Source organism: Panthera pardus, unplaced genomic scaffold, assembly GCF_024362965.1.
Source record: "Panthera pardus isolate Hobbes unplaced genomic scaffold, ASM2436296v1 HiC_scaffold_24, whole genome shotgun sequence".
Classification (NCBI taxonomy): domain Eukaryota; kingdom Metazoa; phylum Chordata; class Mammalia; order Carnivora; family Felidae; genus Panthera; species Panthera pardus.
In genome coordinates, this window is record NW_026526810.1 from 46,535,444 (window position 1) to 46,560,852 (window position 25,409).

At 38.2% G+C, this 25,409-nt stretch overlaps 1 protein-coding gene across 7 annotated transcripts in view; it reads left to right on the plus strand.

Annotated features, from left to right (window-relative positions):
- Nucleotides 1–25,409, plus strand: part of ATP8B4 (ATPase phospholipid transporting 8B4 (putative)) — a 253,329-nt gene that overhangs the window by 101,962 nt on the left and 125,958 nt on the right. For all 7 annotated transcript variants that reach the window (XM_019442149.2, XM_019442151.2, XM_019442152.2 and 4 more), the window contains exon 7: nucleotides 25,294–25,366. In XM_019442149.2, the coding sequence (XP_019297694.1) occupies nucleotides 25,294–25,366 (73 nt within the window). The remainder of the gene's footprint in view (nucleotides 1–25,293; nucleotides 25,367–25,409) is intronic.

Genomic DNA, 25,409 nt, shown 5'->3' on the forward strand with positions numbered 1-25,409 from the left:
AAAATGACTCATTAGGATGTCCAGCTCTCAGAAATTTTCGTCAGTACACAAGTTCTGTAGACAAACCAATGCCAGGTGGTAGAAAACCTTAGTAGGATTTGGGAAGCTGGTTGGAAATGTTGCCTTGAAGCTGTAACTCAAGGGAATGTTGGGCCACCTTTAAACTTGAGTAGCATTCTCAAAAACTAAGATCTATTTCCTTATTTAATATCAGGAATTTAAAAAATTCTCTCTACTTGTTGATATTTGGTAAGAATTAGATGTGCAATAAAGAAGAAAAAATAAAAGAGGGGCAAAGAGCATAGAAAGGAAAAGTAGTGATATCTAAGATTCAAAGACTCAAAAGAATCTGTGATACTTGTGGGCTGAAAGAATGATACTGTCAGCAACATAGGGAAAGAAAACTGTCGCAGTGGCTTTGTGTACCAGTTAGAGATAAGGAAGAAAGAGAAAGTGTAATTGAGATTGTGATGGTGAACAGAAGGAAGGAAATGGACTCTAATGATGGGGAAAGAGTAGATTTTGAAGATGTGAAGAAAGTTGATAGTATTTTTTAATGGAAAATACATGGTATAATGAATATGCTTTCTGTAAGCTTTGGAAAAGAAGTAGCATTCTTGCACAATTAATACCTATTGGATTCTTTTTTTGCAGAAGTATAATTAACATACAGTGTTATATTAGTTTATATTATTAATCATTAATAATGATTAACAATTCTATACATTACTCAGTGTTCATCATGATAAGGGTACTCTTAATCCCTTTCATCTATTTCACCTAATCCTTACCTTCCCTGTGGCAACCACCAGTTTATTCTCCATATTTAAAGGTTTGTCTCTTTTTTTCTTCAGTTGTTTTGTTTCTTAAATTCCATATATGAGTGAAACCATATCATGTTTGTCTTTGATTTATTTCACTTAGCATAATTGCCTCTAGGTCCATCCATGTTGTTGCAAATGGCAAGATCTCATTCTTTTTTATGACTGAGTAATACTCCATGGTACATAAGTACCGCATCTTTTTTGGATTTTAAATGTGCCTAGAAATCCACTGTTAAAACCATTGTGGGGGAGTTCTAGGGGAAAAGAAGAAAAGTGCAGCATTGAGAAATGGAATTGAGGGTAGAGTGGGCTTCCTGGAGAACACATGAACATTAGTGAAGATTGAAGGGGCTATTTTGGCAACAGGGGATGCATTTTATTCAGATAACCTGGTTTGATCTGTGTCAGTCAGCATGTGCTGGGGCTTCATCAGGGACATGAAGTAGAAGTTTTATAGTGGCAGTAAGAGTAGTGGCAGGGATCCATGTTCAACACTCATCTGTTCATTCACCCACATTTATGTAACACTTCTCTGTACCAGCCACTGTGCTGGATACTAGGGTACAGGGATTATGAGGACTCATGTTCCTTCCCTCAAGGAGTCTGAAGTCCAGGGACAGGGGTGGACAAATAAAAAGACAACTTTTACAGAAATAGGTGCCATGGTAAAATGAAGCATGAGATGCTTTGGGAGCACACGCAAGTCTTATGAGGCTGATAGGAGGGGCATCATTATCTCAGAAGTCAGAGAAGAATGGGCCCATAGGAAGTATAAGTTATTGAAAAGCTAATTGAATGGTGGAGTGAGAGGGAGGAGAGTAGAGGAGAATTAGGGAAAGGTGCTATTTTTAATTTAATAGTTCATGGAATTCTTATACTTACTGAAGTTTGAGTACCATTGGGCCAGGTATTTCAAGGTCCCTCCCAGCTCCCAAACACTATGACTCTGTGATTCTTTCAGTGTTGTCATGATAGCTAGGAGCCAAAGAAGAGAAGTCAGTGAGCAGCTCTACAGGATAACAAGATCTAACAAAATGCAAGGTTGGAAGTGTATGGGTGGATATCGTGGTAATAATAATGATGATGATGATGGTGGTAGTGGTGATGATAGAACCGAGGAGTCAGATAGAAGAGAGCAAGTTACAGAATGGATTGAGGAAAGAAGAGAGAAACTTTATAGGATCTTCCAACAATGAGGATATTGTATGCCAGATGGAAGAAATTGTAAAGAAATTAACAAAAGCGTCAGGAGATAATTCAGAGCATGAGGCTGCACAGTTAATGCTCTGACCATATACTCCCACAAATCCTGTGCACATGTCTGTCACAGCATATAGTGTCATAATGGTCTCCTTACCTTTCACTTACTTGTCTACATTTGTTGATGCTTATTATGTGCCAGGTACTGGGTTAGGTGCTGGAAATGCAGTGAATCCAAACAGACATGATCTCTGCAATCATGGAGCTTAGTGTCTGGGAGAGGGGAGGTAGACTTAATAAAATAATCATGCTAAGTAGAATATAATTACATACTGAGGCAAATGCTGATAAGGAAAAGATTATGGTTCTGAAAAAAGGATTGTGGGGGAAGGAGTGGGCAGAGGCGAGGCAGTTTAGGAATGGGTTCCTTCAGGAAATAGTAAATTTGAGCTGGGAACTTAATGATGGTTAGAATTTCATCAACTATTAGTCAGGCAAGGGGAGTGATGGGATGGGAAAGAGAACTATAAACAGAGGGGACAGCATGTGCAAAGGCCTTGGGGAGGGAAGGAGGATGGTAATTATCAGGGACTGAAGCACAGAGAGTATGGCTGAGAGAAGAGCAGGGTGAGGCTGGAAAAACAGTCAGAGGCCAGACCCTGCAGGACTTGAAGACCATGTTAAGAGTTTGGATCTTTTCCCTAAGAACAAAGGGAATACATGGAAGAGTTTAACTCTGGCAAAATCATGCCTATTTCATGGGGGAAAGCCAGTGGAGAAGGGCCAGGAAAGATAGGGAGGAGGGTGGTTGCCTATCATTATACTTGTTTATCTATTCTTATACTCCTGTGAATTACTGGAGCCTGAGGCCATCTCTGTGTTCCCATCAACTGACTTAACAATGTCCTGCTGGTATTCAATGTTCAATAATTATATGATGTATGAGCCAGATGCATTTATGTTAGTTAAATGAATCATTTCAAAGATCAGATTTTCTTTTAGTTATTTCCCTCTTCTTCTCCCACTCTTTCTTCCCTCCAACTAATATGGGGCAAGGGGAAGTATCCACATATTACATGTTCTCTGTACATCATTGTCTGCTGTCATTGCCACTTACCAATGCTGTCTGCTATGGGATCATCGAATACCAAACCTTTCTTTAATCTAGGTGCTCGGTGTTACTAGGAGTCTCTCAGACATCACTGTACCTAACATGCAGGAGACTGTGCCTGGCATTAAAGAAAGACAGAGGATTAAATTTCATCTGGGGCTCATTTCTGAATTAGCAGAGTTCATTGAAGCAGTGCTTACTGTTTTTGTTTGTTTGTTTTGTTTTGTTTGCAGCCTTCCCCAGGTGTAGCATGTCAGAAAAGCAAAAATGTGGTAACCTGGGTGTCCAAGACTCTTGGATCTTGGACAGAGAAGCACAGATGAGTTTCTTTGTGCCTGCTCCAGCAGGACTTTCTGAATTGCCTGGCTAATGAATACTGTTAACCCAGCTTGCTTCATCTGGTTACCTTGTCCCTTTCCAGGCATTTGTGTTCAGACATACTTTCCCTCTTCACACTGCTAAATTTAAGGCTTAATTTTCAAGTCAAATGCTCATATGGCTGACTGCCTGAGAAGTCACATGTGGAGAGCTCATAGACCCAAGCAGGGAGTTGTGCCTTCGCTTCTGGGGAGCGAGTCTGGAAACCATATGAACTGTAAATAGTTTTAAAATGTAAAAAAGTAAAGCTTTATGCCAAAAGAGGAGAGCTGAGGGTTTTTTGTTTTTTCTCTGTAGACTCAGTTATTAGATATCTGTTGGAAATTACTGACCTCTATCATACAGTCTGTTGACTGTCTTTATCAGCTGGGGCTGGACCAGCCAGATTTAACCCCCTTGGGGACTCAGCTCTGCCAACACTTGCTTTATTAGAAGTAGATTTTGAGGTCATAACAATGTACCATAAGTTAAGTTGTCAGGTATATAATTTTAATGGAAATTGTGTTATTTCACTTAATATTTCCTTATAAAACTTGGGTGATACAAATAGTTTAATATTTTTTAATTTTTAGAAATTTAATTTTCTAGCGAGGGCAAGAAAAAGAATAAATAAGAAAAGGGTCATGCTTCCTTTATTTGCTCCCCATCAGGTGACATCACCTTCCACTTTGAGAAATATTGCCTATCATATGTCCTGTTTGTTGGGCTTTCTCTCTCTTCTTCACCTCATCCTTCATTATATAAAGTAGTTCTGTAAGACTTTTTTCTTCCTTTTTTTTTTTGCCTTTGTCCTCAATTCTTGGGGGTGCCAAAGCACAGAGATGTTGTCAATCTTTCTTATGTGTAGGTTACCTAGATACCCTTTCATTTGGAATTGGCAAATCTCTTTAGATTCTCCTTTTTATCCCCTCTGTATTCCAAATTTAATCTTTTCTCTGTATCTCTTTATCATTCTTTCTCTAGGGGTAAAGAAGAAAGAACAATGAAGTTGAGATACAAAGTGATAAGAAAACAATATTCAATATAGGCCCTTTTAATAGAGGACATTTTAGAATATTAGATGTCTCCTAGAAATTATAGCAGGGTTTATACAAATAAATGTGCAGAGGACCACAGCACACATGCTTAGAATTGTCATGCAGATTTGCTGATGTTCAGTGTCAAATCTGGTACTGAAAATGATGAACTAATGTAAGTTTTATTTAAATGGTACCTGATTATTGGTCACCATCTCTGACATGAGATCTCCCAATTAACCAAGTCAAAATACAATTCCCGGCAGTGGCTCTTATGATTAGGAAAGAAGTTCAGAAGAGAGAAGACTGCTTACACACATATTTAAATAAGTTTTTACAGATAACAAATAAAAACATAAGGCCTGAAATCTCTTGATAGCTGGAACGCATAGAGGACTTGGCAGGGAGTGAGGCCAGCCTGTCGTTGCTCTGAAGGAGAAAAACTTTATCCTGAGTACATTGGAGTACACAATGGAGTACACTGGAGTCTGCTCCAGGCTAAAAGGCATCGTCTAGCTATATGCAGGAATCAGAAAATTCTAGAGACTTTACTTATGTAATGGTAGAGAGAAATAAAGGGCTTGTATTAGAAGGGCCTTCTCATCTTCCCTTACCTCTAAAATGTGAGAAGTGGAGACACCATTTGGTACATCAATCCTCAACCCAAAGCTCTCAGCTGTTCCAGGGACTTACAAAATTATGGTCCATAGAGCATGGGGTAGTGGATGTGTAAGGGCCTTCACCAAAAGCCAAGTTTACCTTAGGCCTTCAGGGTCCAGAAATAGTGGATTCATTTGGGAGCTCTAGCTCATGTGTCTGGTTGGGGCAGAAAAGAGTGTTGCAGTTCTGTTTACACTCAAAACCTAATGGCTTGAATTGGAAACACTTATGGGGCTCAACAATCTTGTTGAAGGCAGTTGAATTATTATTCTGGTACTCTTAAAGCCAGACACATGGCTGTTGTGAACCAAAGAAGAATGCATAGGTTTGCCTTAGTTCCCCAAATACTGAGTACCTTCAATGTACCAAAGATAATTAACATGCCATTGCTTGTTGTATGGATTCACAATTTGTGGAGGAGGGACATAAGTAAGTGAATGGTTTCAATATGATATGTATGATGATGGGGGTGTTATGGACTGCCATGGAAGTACTGAAGACAGGTACTTAGCCTAGTCTAGGGGTCAGAGGAGACTTCCTTTGAAAAGCTGAGTATTTAACTAAAATTAATTAAAAATGTAAAGAATCTAGGGTGACTGGGTGGCTTAGTCGGTTAAGTGTCTGACTTCAGCTCAGGTCATGATCTTGTGGTTCATGAGTTTGAGCCCTGCTTTGGGCTGTGTGCTGACAGCTCAGAGCCTGGAGCCTACTTCGGATTCTGTGTCTTCCACTCTGTCTCTGCCCCTTCCCCGATTTGCACTCCATCTCTCTCTCTCTCCCTCTGTCTCTCTCAAAAATAAACATTAAAAAATGTAAGAAATCTAAAATAGTAAAAATTTCTATTTTTTAGAGAAAAGTATTATCCCTTACTGTTGTATTTGTTTGGTGTTTGCAAATATGCACATATACAAAAACTCATGCAACATATACAATTTGTATTCTACTCTTATTGACATGTCAACTCCTATATGGCATTTAAAGTTTTTTTAAAAAACATTTTTAATAGCTGAATAATAGATGCATTGATTATTCCCCTGTTGTTAGTTTGTTTCTAATTTTCTTGTTTTAATAACTCAGAGAAACATCTTTGAACATAAATTTCATATGCATCTCTATTTCTTTAGTCTATATTTCTAGGGAACTACATTGCCTTTTTAAAAAGATTCTTAATGCATATTGTTAAATTACTTTCAAGGAAGTTTGAGCCCATTTATCCTCCACTTGAACAAATGAGTGTTTTTTCCACAATATCATCACAACTTTGAGCATTATTTTTTAGAAAATGTAGGCCAACTGGATAAGAATAAACAGGTATATTGCTGTTTTAAAAATTCATTGGTTTCTACGGAAGGTGATTATTTTTTTAATATTTAGTAACTGTATTTTTCCTTTCAGTGACTTACTATTTATATTTATTGCCTATTTTTGGTATATAGCATTATTTTGTGTTTTCTGTTTGAGAATATAGTTTATTTTATTAAATATTTATTTATTTTTAAATATAATTTATTGTCAAATTGGTTTCCATACAACACCCAGTGCTCATCCCCAAAAGTGTCCCCCCTAATGCCACTAACCCATTGAACCTATCCCACCACCACAGCCCCTCCAGCAACCCTCAGTTTGTATTTAAGAGTCTCTTATGTTTTGTCCCCTTCCTTGTTTTTATATTATTTTTGCTTCCCTTTGCTTATGTTCATTTGTTTTGTATCTTAAATTCTCCATATGAGTGAAGTCATATGGTATTTGTCTTTCTCTACTGGCTAATTTCACTTAGCATAATAAACTCTAGTTGCATCCATATAGTTGCAAATGGCAAAGTTTTATTCTTTTTGATTGCTGAGTAATACTCCATTGTATGTATATGTATGTGTGTGTGTGTTGTGTGTGTGTGTGTGTGTGTAGACACACACACACACACACAACACACACAACGCACACAAACACCAAGTCTTCTTTATCCACTTGTCCATCAATGGACATTTGGACTTTTCCATACTTTGGCTATTGTCAATAGTGCAGCTGTAAACCTTGGGGTGCATTTGTCCCTTCGAAACAGCACACCTGTATCCCTTGCATAAATACATAGTAGTGCAATTGCTGGGTTGTAGGGTAGTTCTATTTTTAATTTTTAGAAGAACCTCCATACTGTTTTGCAGAGTGGCTGCACCAGTTTGCATTCCCACTAGCAGTGCGAAAGAGATCTTTCTCCACAGCCTTGCCAACATCTGTTGTTGCCTGAGTTGTTTATTTTAGCCATTCTGATAGGTGTGAGGTGGTATCTCATTGTGGTGTTGATTTGTATTTCCCTGATGATGAGTGACGTTGAGCATTTTTTCATGTGTCAGTTGGCCATCTGGATGTTTTCATTGGAGAGGTGTCTATTCATGTCTTTGTCCATTTCTTCACTGGATGATTTATTTTTTGGGTGTTGAGTTTGATAAGTTCTTTATAGATTTTGGATACTAGCCCTTTATATGATATGTCGTTTGCAAATATCTTCTCCCATTCTGTCGGTTGCCTTTTAGTTTTGCTGATTGTTTCCTCACTGTGGAGAAGCTTTTTATTTTGATGAGGTCCCAATAATTCATGTTTGCTTTTGTTTCCCTTGCCTTCAGAGACATGTCGAGTAAGGAGTTGATGAAGCCACGGTCGAAGAGGTTTTTGCCTGCTTTCTCCTCGAGGATTTTGATGGCTTCCTGTCTTAAATTTAGGTCTTTCATCCATTTTGAGTTTATTTTTGTGTATGGTGTAAGAAAATGGTACAGGTTCATTCTTCTGCATGTCGCTGTCCAGTTTTCCCAGCACCACTTGCTGGAGAGACTGTCTTTATTCCATTGGATATTCTTTGCTGCTTTGTCAAAGATTAGTTGGCCATACGTTTGTGGGTCCTGTTCTGGGTTCTCCATTCTGTTCCATTGATCTGAGTGTCTATTTTTGTGCCAGTACCATACTGTCTTGATGATTACAGCTTTGTAATAACAGCTTGAAGTCCGGGATTGTGATGACTTCTGCTTTGGTTTTCTTTTTCAAGATTGCTTTGGCTATTCAGGGTCTTTTCTGGTTCCATACAAGTTTTAGGATTGTTTGCTCTAGCTCTGTGAAGAATGCTGGTGTTATTTTGATAGGGATTGCATTGAATATGTAGATTGGTTTGGGTAGTATTGACATTTTACAATATTTGTTCTTCCTATCCAGGAGCGTGGAATATTTTTCCATTTTGTGTGTGTGTCTTCTTCAGTTTCTTTCATAAGCTCTCTATAGTTTTCAGTGTATAGATTTTTCACCTCTTTGGTTAGATTTATTCCTAGGTATTTTATGGCTTTTGGTGCAGTTGTAAATGGGATCGATTCCTTGATTTCTCTTTCTGTTTCATTATTGGTGTATAGGAATGCAGCCGATTTCTATGCATTGATTTTATATCCTGTGACTTTGCTGAATTCATGGATCAGTTCTAGCCATTTTTTGGTGGAATCTTTTGGGTTTTCCATATAGAGTATCATGTCTTCTGCGAAGAGTAAAAGTTTGACTTCCTCCTGGCTGATTTGGATCCATTTTATTTCTTTGTGTTGTCTGCTTGCTGAGGCTAAGATTCCCAATACTTTGTTAAATAGTAATTGTGAGATCGCACATCCTTGTCTTGTTCCTGACTGTAGGGGAAAGGCTCTCAATTTTTCTCCATTGAGGATGATATTAGCTGTAGGCCTTTCATATATGGCCTCATGATGTTGATGTATGTTCTATCTATCCCTACTTTGTTGAGGGTTTTTTTTTTATCAAGAAAGGATGCTGTATTTTGTCAAATGCTTTCTCTGCATCTGTTGAAAGGATCATGTGGTTCTTGTCTTTTATTGATGTGATGAATCACATTGATTGTTTTATGGATATTGAACCAGCCCTGCATCCTAGGTATAAATCTCACTTGGTCGTGGTGAATATTTTTTTTAATGTATTGTTGGATCTGGTTGGCTAATACCTTGTTGAGGATTTTTGCGTCCATGTTCATCAGGGAAATTGGTCTATAGTTCTCCTTTTTAGTGGGGTCTCTGGTTTTGGAATCAAGGTAATGCTGGCTTCATAGAAAGAGTTTGGAAGTTTTCCTTCCATTTCAAGTTTTCTGGAACAGCTTCAAGAGAATAGGTGTAACTCTTCCTTAAATGTTTGTTAGAATTCCCCTGGAAAGCTGTCTGGCCCTGGACTCGTTTTTTGGCAGATTTTTGATTAATAATTCAATTTCCTTACTGGTTATGGGTGTGTTCAAATTTTCTATTTCTTCCTGTTTCAGTTTTGTTTGTTTATATGTTTCTAGGAATTTGTCCATTTTTTCCAGATTGCCCATTATATTGGCATATAATTGCTTATAATATTCTCTTATTATTGTTTGTATTTCTGCTGTGTTGGTTGTGATCTCTCCTCTTTCATTCTTGATTTTATTTATTTGGGTCCTTTACTTTTTGTTTTTGATCAAACTGGCTAGTGGTTTATCAATTTTGCTAATTCTTTCAAAGAACTAGCTTCTGGTTTCACTGTTTGTTTTTTTTTTTTTTTTTTGGTTTCGTTAGCATTGATTTCTGCTCTAATCTTCATTATTTCCTGTCTTCTGATGGGTTTGGGTTTTACTTGTTGTTCTTTTTCCAGATCTTTAAGGTGTAAAGTTAGGTTGTGTATCTGAGACCTTTCTTCCTTCTTTAGGAAGGCCTGAGTTGTTATATACTTTCCTGTTATGACTGCCTTTGCTGCATCCCAGAGTTTTTGGGCTGTGGTGTTGTCATTTTCATTGGCTTCGATATACTTTTTAATTTCCTCTTTAATTTCTTGATTAGCCCATTCATTCTTTAGTAGGATGTTCTTTAGTCTCCAAGTATTTGTTATCTTTGAAAAGATATTCTTGTTAAAAACTCCTTAGTAACTCTCCTACCCATTTCTTACCATGAAAGCACCTATTGCCATCATGTTTTTTTTTTTCCAGTTTGCCTCTCTACCATTGCCTATAATCACACAAAACTACTTGCCTTTCTTAAATCTGCATTTTGCTTTTCTCTTCTCCTTTTTTTTTTTTTTTTAATTCAACGGGGTTTAGCTCCTGTGTTAATCATTTCTGGAAATCTCTCCAATATCCATGTCAGGCAGGTAGGCAATGAGTATTCCTTTTGTCCTCCAACAGGCTAGAGTTAACCAAGAATTTTAATACTTAGTTCACTTTAGGCTTCCCATTGGCTGTGAGCCTCTTCAGACCAGGAACTACACAGTGTTTATGCCCACTGCCTGATGTATAGTAGCTGCTCAGTATTTGTTAAAGTCAGAGATCCGTTTATTCTTCCAACCAGCAACATACATTCATGACATAGATAATGATAAGGAATTGGAAATTCAAAGACGTGAAAAAAGTTGGCATCCCTTTGGGATGCACATCTTGCTGTATAGCCATCTGAAATACAAGTTGAAAGTTAACATTTTGAGGAAAATGAATAAGGCTATTATTCTCTAAGCTGTTATCGTTTGCCTGAAATGATTCATCCTTTCCTTGCCCTCTTTCTATATCCTGCAGTTACCTCTGCTAGGGCTACTTTCTTAAGGCCTCCCCAACAGGTGTAGCCATCTGGAACTATTACTCACTTCAGCCCCAGAGCTACATATGCTAAGTATGCAGCATGAATGGCCATGTAAAAAGCTAGTCCATTCAAGTATTCATTCAATAAATATATATGGAGCCAGCACTGTCCTAAATATTGGGGATACAGAAATGAGCAGGACAGAAAAATCCCTGCCCTAAGGGGCCTACTATAAGTGGAGAAGACAAATGATAAAATATAAGCAAATAATATGATTTCAGGTGGTTGTAACAAAGAAAATAAAAAGGATAATATAATAGAGATTAAAAATGAGGAAGTGATTTCAAATAAGGTGGCCTGAGAAGACCTCTTGGGTAGATGAGATTTGAGAGTGAGAAAGCCATGCCAAAATCTTCGGTAAAAGGAACAAATATAAAAGCTTCAAAGTGAAATGAACTTGATACTAAGATACATACCGTGGCTAAAGTTTTGTGATAAAGGTAAGTTCTGAGGGGTTTGCAAGAGCCAATTCTTGGTGGTCATGTTGGGGAATTCTAATCTTATACTCAATGTAATGAGAAGCTATGGGAGGGTTTTAGGCAGGAGAATAGCATGGAATGACAAAAAGATTTTCCTGGATGCTGTGTGGACAGTGGACTACAGAAAGGGGCAAGAACAAAATTAGGATAACAAATTAAGAGTTTCTTACTGTTGTCCAGGTGAGATGATTCCACAGACGTGGTGGTAGCAATGCAGGATATAAAAAATAGAAATAAATCTTAGGGATTTTCAAACACATGAAAATAGAACAGTATAATGAATTATTATCTATGTATTAATCAGCTGCAGTTACCAACTTTCTTCCATTTTTGTATCCATTCTCACTTTTTATTTTCTGGGATATTTTAAAAGCAAATCCTGTTATGTCACATCACATTACCAGTAATTACTTTAGCATTTGTCTTGAAAAGATAGGGCCTAAAATATATTTAACCATGATACTCTCTTAATATCATCTAATATCCAAAGGTTGGAAACCAATTTGACAATAAATTTCATATTAAAAAAAAAAAACAAAGGTTGAAGTGTATTTTGAGGGTAGAGCCAATAAGAGTGCTGCCATTTTGGGTGTGTGTGAAAAGAGAAATCAGAAGTCCATGGTTCTTGGCTGAGGTTCCAGGATGAGGAAGACTGGGAAGGAACATGCTATTGTGATAGTCTTTTATTTTGTTTTTTGACTGGACTGGGAGACTAGAATTCTATTGAGATTTTAGTCATTCTGAAGAGGTATAGAATGGGTGGTTGAAACTTAGTGGAGAGGTCTGAAAATCTATGTGAAAGTCATCTGGCCACTTAGGGTGAGAGTCCAGACACTAGATAGTAAAGGGAGAAGTTCTGGGATGCTTTAAGAATTGAAAATGTAATAAGGGTGGAAAAGGCTGGGTGAAGATTTGAGAAAAAATGTCTGAGGAAGTAAGAGCACAATCAAGGAAATGTGGTGCTCTGGATTTAAAACAAATAAAGTGTTTGAAGCTGGAGGGTGTAGCTAATGCTGAGTAAAGTAAGGCTGAGAACTGATCCTTGGATTTAGCAGTATGAAGAGAGGCTGGAGTTGGAGGGATGGAGACAGAATCCTAATTGGAGAAAACATGGGCAGTCACAAAGTGGACGTATTGAATATAGATTGCTCTTTTGAAGACTTGAAGTAAAAATCAGATTGTACCATCCTTATAAGGAGATACTTCATAATAATAAAAAGTAGTCACAGTACTTTATATATAATTTTATAATTTACAAAATGCTTTCATAAATGTGTCTTACATGACATTCATAGATATCTTGATAGGTGTTGAAATGTCAGATGAGTTTATCCTATTTTAAAGACCTTAGTCTTAGGAATAAGAGGCATTCTGAGGGTTGGCTGAACTAATTAATGTAGATCATAGTGGGGAATTGGAATTTGGGTCAACCTCTTGGCCAAGTCACATGGCTGATGCGTGGGGAACTTGGACCCAAGTCCATGTCTTCTGATTCTTTTTTTTTTTCAATATATGAAATTTATTGTCAAATTGGTTTCCATAGAACACCCAGTGCTCATCCCAAAAGGTGCCCTCTTCATTACCCATCCCCACCCTCCCCTCCCTCCCACCCCCCATCAACCCTCAGTTTGTTCTCAGTTTTTAAGAGTTTCTTATGCTTTGGCTCTCTCCCACTCTAACCTCTTTTTTTTTCCCTTCCACTCCCCCATGGGTTTCTGTTAAGTTTCTCAGAATCCACATAAGAGTGAAACCATATGGTATCTGTCTTTCTCTGTATGGCTTATTTCACTTAGCATAACACTCTCCAGTTCCATCCATGTTGCTACAAAGGGCCATATTTCATTCTTTCTCATTGCCACGTAGTACTCCATTGTGTATATAAACCACAATTTCTTTATCCATTCATCAGTTGATGGACATTTAGGCTCTTTCCATAATTTGGCTATTGTTGAGAGTGCTGCTATAAACATTAGGGTACAAGTGCCCCTATGGATCAGTACTCCTGTATCCCTTGGGTAAATTCCTAGCAGTGCTATTGCTGGGTCATAGGGTAGGTCTATTTTTAATTTTCTGAGGAACCTCCACACTGCTTTCCAGAGCGGCTGCACCAATTTGCATTGCCACCAACAGTGCAAGAGGGTTCCCGTTTCTCCACATCCTCTCCAGCATCTATAGTCTCCTGATTTGTTCATTTTGGCCACTCTGACTGGCGTGAGGTGATATCTGAGTGTGGTTTTGATTTGTATTTTCCTGATGAGGAGTGACGTTGAACATCTTTTCATGTGCCTGTTGGCCATCCGGATGTCTTCTTTAGAGAAGTGTCTATTCATGTTTTCTGCCCATTTCTTCACTGGGTTATTTGTTTTTCGGGTGTGGAGTTTGGTGAGCTCTATATAGATTTTGGATACTAGCCCTTTGTCCGATATGTCATTTGCAAATATCTTTTCCCATTCCGTTGGTTGCCTTTTAGTTTTGTTGGTTGTTTCCTTTGCTGTGCAGAAGCTTTTTATCTTCATAAGGTCCCAGTAATTCACTTTTGCTTTTAATTCCCTTGCCTTTGGGGATGTGCCGAGTAAGAGATTGCTACGGCTGAGGTCAGAGAGGTCTTTTCCTGCTTTCTCCTCTAGGGTTTTGTTGGTTTCCTGTCTCACATTCAGGTCCTTTATCCATTTTGAGTTTATTTTTGTGAATGGTGTGAGAAAGTGGTCTAGTTTCAACCTTCTGCATGTTGCTGTCCAGTTCTCCCAGCACCATTTGTTAAAGAGACTGTCTTTTTTCCATTGGGTGTTCTTTCCTGCTTTGTCAAAGATGAGTTGGCCATACGTTTGTGGGTCTAATTCTGGGGTTTCTATTCTATTCCAATGGTCTATGTGTCTGTTTTTGTGCCAATACCATGCTGTCTTGATGATGAGAGCTTTGGAGTAGAGGCTAAAGTCTGGGATTGTGATGCCTCCTGCTTTGGTCTTCTTCTTCAAAATTACTTTGGCTATTCGGGGCCTTTTGTGGTTCCATATGAATTTTAGGATTGCTTGTTCTAGTTTCGAGAAGAATGCTGGTGCAATTTTGATTGGGATTGCATTGAATTGTAGATAGCTTTGGGTAGTATTGACATTTTGACAATATTTATTCTTCCAATCCATGAGCAGGGAATGTCTTTCCATTTCTTTATATCTTCTTCAATTTCCTTCATAAGCTTTCTATAATTTTAAGCATACAGATCTTTTACATCTTTGGTTAGATTTATTCCTAGGTATTTTATGCTTCTTGGTGCAATTGTGAATGGGATCAGTTCTCCATGTCTTCTGATTCTAATGACACAGACTTTCTTTCTTTTTTTTTTTTTTTAATTTTTCTTTTTAACGTTTTTATTTATTTTTGAGACAGAGAGAGACAGAGCATGAACGGGGCGGGGGGGTGGTCAGAGAGAGGGAGACACAGAATCTGAAACAGGCTCCAGGCTCTGAGCTGTCAGCACAGAGCCCGACGCGGGGCTCGAACTCACGGACCGTGAGATCATGACCTGAGCTGAAGTCAGCCGCTTAACCGACTGAGCCACCCAGGCGCCCCGACACAGACTTCCTACTGTGTTACATTGTTCCTTTCATAAATAGGAGGTCATGATTCTCCCTTTTAAGAATGCCATCTTCAAAGGATAGGGTCTTTACTATAATGTGCCCAAGTGTTTGTTTAAACAATTCATTAGGATTTGTCATTCATGAATTTGAAACATTACCTTGAATTTGTCTCTCTTCCTAATGGTCTGGGGTACGAAACTGATGACCTAATGAAAAGAAGTATTCTAGTAATTGGGAGCAATAAAATTTATCCTAATCTTGAGAGGAATATGAATGACATAATGGTTGAATCCTCAAAAAGTAGAGATATTTTACTCATGACCATGAGTAAATCCCGACTGAAATCTGTTGGCATGATGTTAAGTCATGAAAAGTCAAGTCTAGAGGGACTAGAATAATACAGTCCAGGCATATATTTTTCTGATGAGCTCACTATATAAGGGGACAAATCTGGGAATATCTTGAGGAATGAAAGTTGATATATACTTTATTAGACAATTTCTCTGGTCTGTCAGTTTTCTTGCTGGGCTTTGATGACAGCTGTATGGCAAACAGTCTACTCCTGAGATCATTGTTCTGGAGTACAGGTATTCTTCATTCCTGACTAAAACAATATCCACATGCTCCAGGTATCAGAAGGCAAAGATAATTTAACTAATGTTATTTAAGGGCTAGAGTTATATTTCCCACTAGTCTGTAGATTCCTTTATAACCATGGTTTGTATCTAGTTCCACTTGTAGCTCTGACACTCAGCCCCTGACTCAGAGTATTCATTTTGCAGATATGGGGCAGTTTTGAATTCATTAATGAAGGGAGATGATACTTCACATGCTACTGAGTGGTGATCTAATTAAGAATTTTACCTACATCCATCCTATTGCTGAGAAACTCAAAATGATAAACATTACTAACTACTTAAAAACTTTCTTAAAAAGTGTGTAGGACTTACTGTGACTATAATTCTAGTAAGTAAATGAACTCATGATCTTCCACTAATATCCATAGTAGTACTTTGTGCCACAAAATCAGGATTACTATTTCCAGAAATACTAGGTTCTCTGACAAGAGCAAATAAAATCACACTAGAGACACCACTGCTTTATCCTCATTGGTATGTCATGTGTTATTACTTGGCATGTTAACCAGCTAATATTTCTTTTCTGGCTTAATAGACATTTGGTTATTTCTTAACCTTTCTCTATATAGGAAAATTGATCAAGAATAGCAATGAGGGGGGCACCTGAGTGACTTAGTTGGTTGAACATCTGACTCTTGGTTTCAGCTCAGGTCACGATCTCGTGTTAGTGAGTTTGAGCCCTTTGTCAGGCTCCATGCTGACAGTGCAGAGCCTTCTTGGGTTTCTCTCACTTTTTCTCTGTGTTTACACACACTCTCTCTAAAATAAACAAACCTTAAAAAAATAGCAACGTGAGGGGTGCCTGGGTGGCTCAGTCAGTTAACTGTCTGCTCTTGATCTCGGCTCAGGTCATGATCTCATGGTTCGTGAGACTGAGTTCCACATCGGGCTCTGTGCTGACAGCACAGAGCTTGCTTGGGATTCTCTCTTCACCCCCCCGCCCCTCCTTTGCTCACGCGCATGCTCTCTTTCTCTCTAAATAAATAAAAATTAAAGTTTTTTGTTTTTGTTTTTGTTTTTGTTTTTTTAATAATTGCAATGGAAAGCATAATACAGGCTTTTAATCCTGGAACCAAGATATTCAGGTGTCATTCTCCTCCATTGGGAACTGTCTTTTTTTGGGGTGTTTTCAAAAAGAGTTGCTGTTATTCACTACTGATCTGGGTCAGAGCATATTCTCTGATTTCTCAAAATAAGGTGCGGCAACTTAGATGAAGAGAGTGGTTGATCTACTCAGACTAAGGTAATAGCTTGTTTTTTTTTTTTTTTTTTTTTCCACCAAAATGTGTTCTTCATATGAGGAATATTTTAGGAATGGTGATTTTTTTTCCTATAGACACTCTAAGATATTTGGGTAGTAAGTGGTTATCAGTACAGTATTTTTTAATAGCAAACTACTAAAAATTTATCTTTCAACTTCATTTACTAATCATTGTAGTGAATTGGGCAATCCAAAGTTTTACAGACTTTTCCTCCAAAAGTTATAAGATGGAGTAGGGAGCACAAAGACTCATGGCAGCTGCTCATATTGACTTTACAGAATTGAAATTGGAGTTGTTAGAAATTGAAATAGATTAGAATGGAAAAGTAATCTAATTGCAAGAGCATGTCAATAGTAAAATTGGGAAGTGGGCTCTCAGTTTGTAGGGGTTGCTCTGCTGTGCCACCCATAGCCCCCTTCCAGACTGCAGAGCACATTTCCCCAGCTATCAGGAGTGCTGCCTACATACAACTCTCAACTGTCAGGCCCCTCTGGGAATTGCCATTGGTTGAGGAGAACTGTTTTGTTCAAGGTCACCCCTTCTTGCTGAAGTCACACTTCATCCATTGAGTGAACAATGCCAAGGTATAATCTGGCCCCCTTGATCCAGCTCTGAAGCTCCAGAGCTCCCCATGAAGTTGGCTAAACCTTTGTTGTGACTGTATCAATAGTCCAACTCCTCCCTCTGCCCAACTGTCTCCCTCACTCTCTCCCAGGTGTCAGTGCCAAGAGAACTTGCCTATAAACTTCTTGCACACAGATCTCCTTCTGAAGCTGCTGCCCAGAAATCAGACTAGACCTAAACAGCTCTGTTTTCTCCATGGCCAATCTAAGGCATTTCCTTCAGCATTCATATGTGAGAGAAGATTGTAATCATCTTCCTTGAAACAGTTTTCTTCTGACTTTCTTGTGGTCTCATCATCTCTTAGGCATCTGTTAATAGAATCCTACTAAGAATTTACAGAAGACAGGATCTTAGGAGGCTGATTCAGGACAAGTTTCAGTTTAGGGAAATGATCAAAGAGAATACACTTTCTGTACAACTCTCAGTAGGCTGATTGTTCAGGTGAAACTTAGTGAATTGATTATTTTCTTTTGAGAATAGGAAGGCTAAATTGTGTGTCTGTTTCTGCATCCACATAATGCACAATAGAAGCTGCAAAGATTTATATAAATTAGGCAGGACATCTATAAAATTGATTACTTTTTCTCAGCAAATCACTGAACTGATTTATCCATGCTGAAGGACTGTATCTTTTATCATCTCTCCTTCCTCCCACCCTTCCCCCTGGGCAAATTGGTATGCAAACCTCTTCAGCAGCTGATCTCAGACCTCCCTGTGTGGCTCTGCCTCAGCATAAGCACTGTGTGAATAAGAAGGGAGGAAAAGAAGGGAAACATCTGCATTTTTCAAAATAAATAGATTCCAAAGATACAAATATTAGGCTCCTTCTCAATGTAATGAGATCCTGTTCACCAGTCTGTTATAGGATCAGGGCCAAGCTTTATGTCTTACTCTCCTGTGGCTCTGACAGCAGTGTGAGCAGGGGAGGAGCAGAGAGAGGGAGACACAGAATCTGAAGCAGGCTCTAGGCCAAGAGCTCTCAGCACAGAGCCTGACACGGGGCTCGAACCCACGAACCATGAGATCACGACCTGAGACTAAGTCGGACACTCAACCGACTGAGCCACCCAGGCACCCCTGTACTATTGTTCTTGATCAACTCTCTTCTGCTGTTTAGGGTCCATCCACTTTCTAAATAGGCAAGATGTAGTAATCATTGAAAATGAGGTAAAAAAGAATAATAAATATAGATATATTAGGAACATGGGCTTTGTAGTTAGATAGACTCGGGTTCCAGTCCTGGCTCTGCCACTTACATGTGGCCTTGGAAGAGTTTTCTTATAATTTTTTCCTCCCCAATTGACCTTTAAATACCAATCTATGTAATGCCAAAAATTCAAATTGTACACAAAAGTATACCATAAAGTGAAGTCTCCCTTCCATTCCAATTTTCCTCTTCATTTTCTTTCTCTAGTGGCAATCACTGAATGATTTCTTGCATTTCTTTTAAGAAATTTTCCATGTATTTAAGAATAGAGGTTATGTAGGTATATCCTTGCTTTGAACCAGTTAGAATCTTACCATGCATATGTAGTGTCCTGAACGTGCTTATTTTTAACCTAATAATGTAACTTAGAGGATATTTTATATTACACATGCAACCTATCTTCTCAGTGGCTGAATTGTATTCCTTCCATTGAGTAGATGGGCCATAATTAAATACATGTACCGTGGCACATCTGTCTAATCGTTATTGATGGGCATTGATAGTTTATAACATAATACTGCAGTAAACATCATTGTACATCCATCTTTGAACACCTGTATGATCAGTTGCTTAAAGTGAAATGCCTACTTCGAAGTGTGTGGGCATTACAATTTTTGATGTTACAAAATAAGGCAAATGTCTCTATTTCTCTGAACCTCAGTTTTGTATTCTATAAAATGGGAGTAGCAATAGTACCTATCTCATAGGGTTGTTGTCAGGATTAAATGAGGGAAGAAGATACACAAGTAGTGTTTCCAGATGTAACACATTAAAATACAGGATGTCCAGTTAAATTTGAAGTTCAGATAAACAATGATAATATTTTAGTATACATATGTTCCAAATATTGTAGGAGGTATACTTATATGAAAAAATTACTTGTTTATCTGAAATTCAAATTTAGTTGGGTGTCATTTATTTTTATTTGGAAACCTTGTATATGAAGGCATCAGCACAGTCCTTGGAATACAGTAAGCACTAAATAAATACTGGTTGCTATATATTAGACATTTAGGGAAATGCTATCATTCAGCAAATGTTGTATTTTTTAAATGTTTATTTGTCTTGAGAAGAGAGAGAAAATTATGTCAGGGGCCCATGTCCGCAAGCTATTTTGGGATCAGCTGTTTTTATACACAGTGGTATATACTATTGCTCTTGATTAAATCCCTTCAGCTCTTGAGGGTCCATCCTCTTTCTAAATAGGCAAGATGTAGTAATCATTGAAAATGAAGTAAAAAAGAATAATAAATATAGATATATTAGGAACATGGGCTTTGTAGTTAGATAGACTCAGTTTCCAGTCCTGGTTGGATTGTGCATGTGCGCATATGCGCATGTGTGCATGAGTGGGGGAAGAGCAGAGAGAGGGGCAAAGAGAGAATCCTAAGCAGGGTCTTTACTGTCAGTGCAGAGCCCCAAGCAGGGCTCAGTCTTACCAACTGTGAGATCATGACTTGAGTTGAAATCAAAAGTTGAACCGACTCAGCCCCCCAGGTATCTCAGTCAACAAATATTTCTTGAGTTCCTGCTGTGAGTTAGGCATTATGCTGGGTCCTGGGGATACACTGGTGAATAAAACAAGGTCTGTGTGGGTAGAAGAATGTTTTTGTGTGTTACAGGTCTGATGTGGGCTTGAGGTTAAAGAAGGAACCAAAATCATTGATGTGGATTGACTGGTTAATTAGGGGAGGTCAATTATATTGACCTTCTTAATTATCTTATCTCTCTGGTACCCCAACATGTCTTCTGTAGCTTTGAGGAAATTCTCTTTTTGGGCTCTAATGGGCAATAAGAAATATTAAAGTATGGAAAAGATGACAGGAATATTGAGGAGCCTGTTGAAGATCTCCTTATGTCCCTTAAGCTTCAGCAGTCAGCTTAAGGTATTTTGCTCAAAGCAAATGCTTGATTTCTAGCCTCTAGAGCCAATAGTTCAACAACAGGGAACATGGTAGGTACTATCTCACTCTTGGAATTGCATTTTCTCAAGAAGTTTCTCAGCATAGCCTAGCTAGCAGCTCTGTATGTCACATTAGGAGGAAGAAGATTCAGAACAGTTTATTAATAGTTACTAAATACAGTTGCTATCTCTCACTATCTTTTCTCAGAGCTCAGATTATCTGATGTTCTGAGAATAGGTATATAGTTAGTGTGTGTATTTAAAAACAATTCCTTCCTCAAAGTAATTCTAGTTGCCATTCAGTGGCAGTTTAACTTCATGTGTTTTATGGTGACTTTGGAATTGAAATTTTATGAATTTTTTTCTTTAATTTTGGCTTATATTTAGCAATCAGCTTGTGAGTTTACTAAGGTAAAGTCTCTACCATTACCGCATCTATTTTACAAAAGCCTGATTCAAAGATGCATTAATTAGATTATGTCATTTCAAAATGTGAGATAATTATGTAATGATATGGAAAATGGAAGCTTATTTAAAAATCTTGGAATTTCTGGATTCAGTGCAATTAAATGAATTAACTTGCTCTCAGAATATTCATATATTTTAATTCCTTTATGAGAGCAGAAGGGCTTTCCCTGACAAAGGTAATGGCCAAGTCTGTGGACCCAGATATCTTCCTTGCAGCCCATGAGGCCATCCTGTGTCCCCCTCACAGAGCTGTGATGCAAGCTTGCTCCAAACACGAGCCCCGAGAACAGCTGCACCACACATGGAGAGCCAGGGGAGTGTCTGTTTTCGTTGTTTCAGGATGATGACGAAATGCAATCACTATACAAGCTAACATCTTAGAAGAAGTTTAGAAATATTTTGAAGATGAGCTTTAAATTAAATCTTCCGGTCTGCCCCTCTGGTCTTGTTGGTATGTCTTTGATGTGTCATCAGTGGTGGTTGTAGTAGGTAGGACAAGAAAAATGGTGGGATTTAACATATGGATGATTTAAATTTATTTTCAGGTCTTTATCAGTTTATACTTGGTCAGTAAGTTTGGATACTGTAAGTTTCAGTAAGTTTGGATAGCTAAGACCCTGAGTGCTCACTGAAACATATCTCTGATATCCTAGTTAATTGTAGTTATAATTATCTGCCAAGATAGAATAGGAAATAATATTAAAAATATTAAACCCCTCCCTCCTTGATTGTATTGTACACGTACCAGATTTTTCGACATATACATTCAAATACGGGGTTTAACCAAGATACCACACATAGCCTGTTGTTTACTAATATCCCATACCCTTTTCTCACAAAACTCTAATTGGATCTGTAGAGTATTACTTCTCCTCGCTAAAATAATCCATTTTCTTCTTCTTCCTTTTATTCTTCACTTACTTTCTGTTAACTGTTTTAAGTCATGAGATGACTTTCTGTCATAAGCTCACTTGGTAAGGATTATGCTGTCTTCTTGGCAGGGTGCTGTCCACAAATCTGACACATAGGTCTGTGTGTCTGTTGTTGGGGTTATTGATGAAATAAGCATTGGATACTGCTTGCTGTTTCTTGCCAGGTTGCTAATTAGTTTGGGATAATATTTCTTTCAAGGAAATTTCTCCCATGATTATGTACCTTGCCAACAATATTTTGTTTCAAGTTCAGAAAAATTTTGTGCCAACCTGCATTTTTGCCTGGTGAAGGTTTTCTATAGCCCATGGCCTGCAGAAATGATACTGTGTCCTGTGGAATTTGCACATATACATACCAGAAAGTTTTTAAGGTCTCAAATACTGTTAAATATAGACTTTGGAAGCAAAATATTTGGAATGCTCCTTTTTAGGGGAGAACTTTCCATTGGGGTAAGTAGAGAAAGGTAGGTGGTCAAGGTAGAGCAGGTGTTGGAAGATATCTGGAATAACAAAGGGGACTTCTGGGAAGAGGATCTCAGAGAGACTGATAGATATATGTTTTGGGCACAGGGCACACAGGTGGCAAGAGAGAAAAAGAGGACTTGGGTGAGATAAAGGATCCTGGGTTCATATGTGGTGTTCAGGTTTTTTCTGCTTTCTTTGCCTGTCAGGTGACATTGGTAGATGAATAGTCAGATCTTAGCAAGATATTAGTAAATACTTAATCTGAGTGTTTTTCTACTTTTTGAACTATTTAGTATGTGAGAAAGTAGAGGTTAAAATGTAGGTAGGGGTGCAGGTAGGTGTGAGGGGAGAAAGGCATGAGCACCTGGCATGAGGAAAGATATTTTGCTCTGCTTTATCTTTCTCCATATGGTTTTGATAAAGTTTCATGTTTATCATATCAGTGATTCTTTGCATACTCTGGAGTTCTGCAAATTTGTTTTTTAACTTTTTAACAAATTTTTTTTAACATTTACTTTTGAGAGACAGAGGCAGAGCATGAGCAGGGGAGGGGCGGAGAGAGAGAGAGAGAGAGAGAGATACACAGAATCTGAAGCAGGCTCCAGGTTCTGAACTGTTTATTAGCACAGAGCTGGACGTGGGCCTCGAACTCATGAACTATGAAACCATGACCTGAGCTGAAGTTGGACGCTCAACCAACTGAGCCACCCAGGCGCCCCTTAATAAAAAAATTTTTGAATGTTTATTCATTTTTCAGAGACAGAGTGAAGTGTGGGGTTGGGACAGAGAGAGAGGAAGACACAGAATCTGAAGCAGGCTCCAGGCTCTGAGCTGTCAGCACACAGCCTGATGTGGGGCTCGAACTCACAAACACTGAGATCATGGCCTGAGACAAAGTCAGATGCTCAATCAACTGAGCCACCCAGGTGCCTCTGCAAATTTTTTTCTTAAAGAGATTTTGTTCTAGTATTTTTCCAAGTGTCACAGTTAATTCAAGTAATTCCCATAGATACCACCACACTTATAATAATTTCTTTCTAATTGGTTTAGTTCTACAGAGAGAACTAAATAAATGTAAGATACTATAATATTTAATACCTAAATATAAGATCTTCTATAAATATAAGAACTAAATGTAATAAGATACTGAACTTGAGAAAAGCAATTTAGAATTAAAAAAAAAAAAACCCAAAACTCAGGTTTTAGTTTGTTCTCCCAAATAGTGGCTTTTGCTATCTATCTGTTCATACTTAACTATCAAATGTGCATTTTGAAATGTGTAAGATATCCTATAGAGCTCCCTTTTTACTTTGGTTGGTTATCTATTTGGGTGGAAGAGTTAAGGTACAGTCCTTCCTAGAGCTTTAGTAGATAGGACGGAGGAATAAGAGTTTGGAAATGAAACTTCATATCATCTGAGCTTCCCTTCAAAGCGGATGCACTTTCAGTAGACACTTCAGGGCAATTCAGTAGTCCATTCAGGGCAATTCATCTCAGTCCATTCACATAAGCTTTTATCTGAGATACTGTCCCCTAAGAAATGCCACTCATGCTCCAAAGGAGGTGGTATCCAGGAGAAATAAATCAGCACATAATCCATACCTGTAAAAATAAATAAAATGAGATTTAGAAGGACTTCGTGTGTTCTCCATTGTTCTTGAAGTAGATAAAGTGCAGAAAAGTATGGTATTGGAAAAACGATTGAATTCTGGCTAGAGATGAAAATGCTCCAATTGAAAACTTTCCAGAACAACATGTACTTGGATCCGTATTAAAGAAAAATTCTTTGAGTGTTTAAGCCAAATGACCCAGCAGGGTTGATAGTGTGAGGCATATTTCACAGTTGTATAAATATTTAAAACTGTTTTCCAGCCTATAAAACAAGTAAATTAGGTTGTTTTTTAAAATACTGCACAATGAAATTAACCTGCCCACCTTAACTTGTTGGGGAACCTGCCCTTCTCATCCCAGCCTTCTCTCTTAAAAGGAGATTGCTGGGAAAGAAGTGTGAAGAAGGCTTTCAACTTGGAAAACAAAGCTGGTTTTTGTTTCAGAGAATTTCAGATGGAGTGATTAGCATCATGGTATACTGCCACAGGTGTTCTGTTTCCAGATGGCCTGTCTTCCTAATGTGTCACAAGGGGCCAAACCAACTAGATTCAATAGCTTATCATAAGTCCTTTTGAACGTGGTGAAGGGTAGACTAGGGGCTCCATTATATACATAAGCCTAAAAGAAAGCAGTGCGGCCTCTTGGCTAGGTGGTTCTCAATTCTGAGCTATTGCTCCTGGCTATGAAAGTGCGACCAAGCCTGTTCTTCAGCCACAGGCTTATGGATGATGGGTAGGTGTTCTTTCTCATTCAGGCTCACAAGGCTGCTTTGATCCCCCATTGTTGTTCATGCCCTTTCCAAAATTTTTATTCTTTTCCTCTTACTTGCATTGTAGCTATTGCCTTGGACCACTTTGTTTTGCCTCCAGTTAAATAGAATTCTGAGACAATGGAAGTGATGTTTTATTTCTATATTTATTAATGTAGAGTCTGAGAAGAATGATAATGACTAAATTTATTGCTACCCGCTCTTCACCCCTGCCCCCAGCCCAACCAGCTGATGTTTTGGCCAAGGAAATGGAAGCAAGAGTTAATAGCTGGTATACAAAGCTGGCACCATGGGGTGGTGACACCATGGAGCACACAGCCAAGTTAGGCATCTTGAGTTTAATCCTAGGGATACCCCCAACTCACTGGGTATCCTTGAGCAAATCACTTGACCTCTCTGGGCTTTAGTTCCCACATCACTCAGGTAAAAGACTTAGTTATATAAGGTCCTTTGAATTTTGCACTGTAGGAAAGTCTTCTGTTATATGATGTTTCATTGTGAATACATTTCCTTGATTCTTCTTTGTTAATTAAAAAATTTATTTTGTTTTTGTTCTTAGACTGCAGAATGAAAAATGGATGAATGTCAAAGTGGGAGACATCGTTAAATTAGAAAATAACCAGTTTGTTGCTGTGAGTATTTAGTACAATTTAAAGAATTTATCTCAGGTTAAAA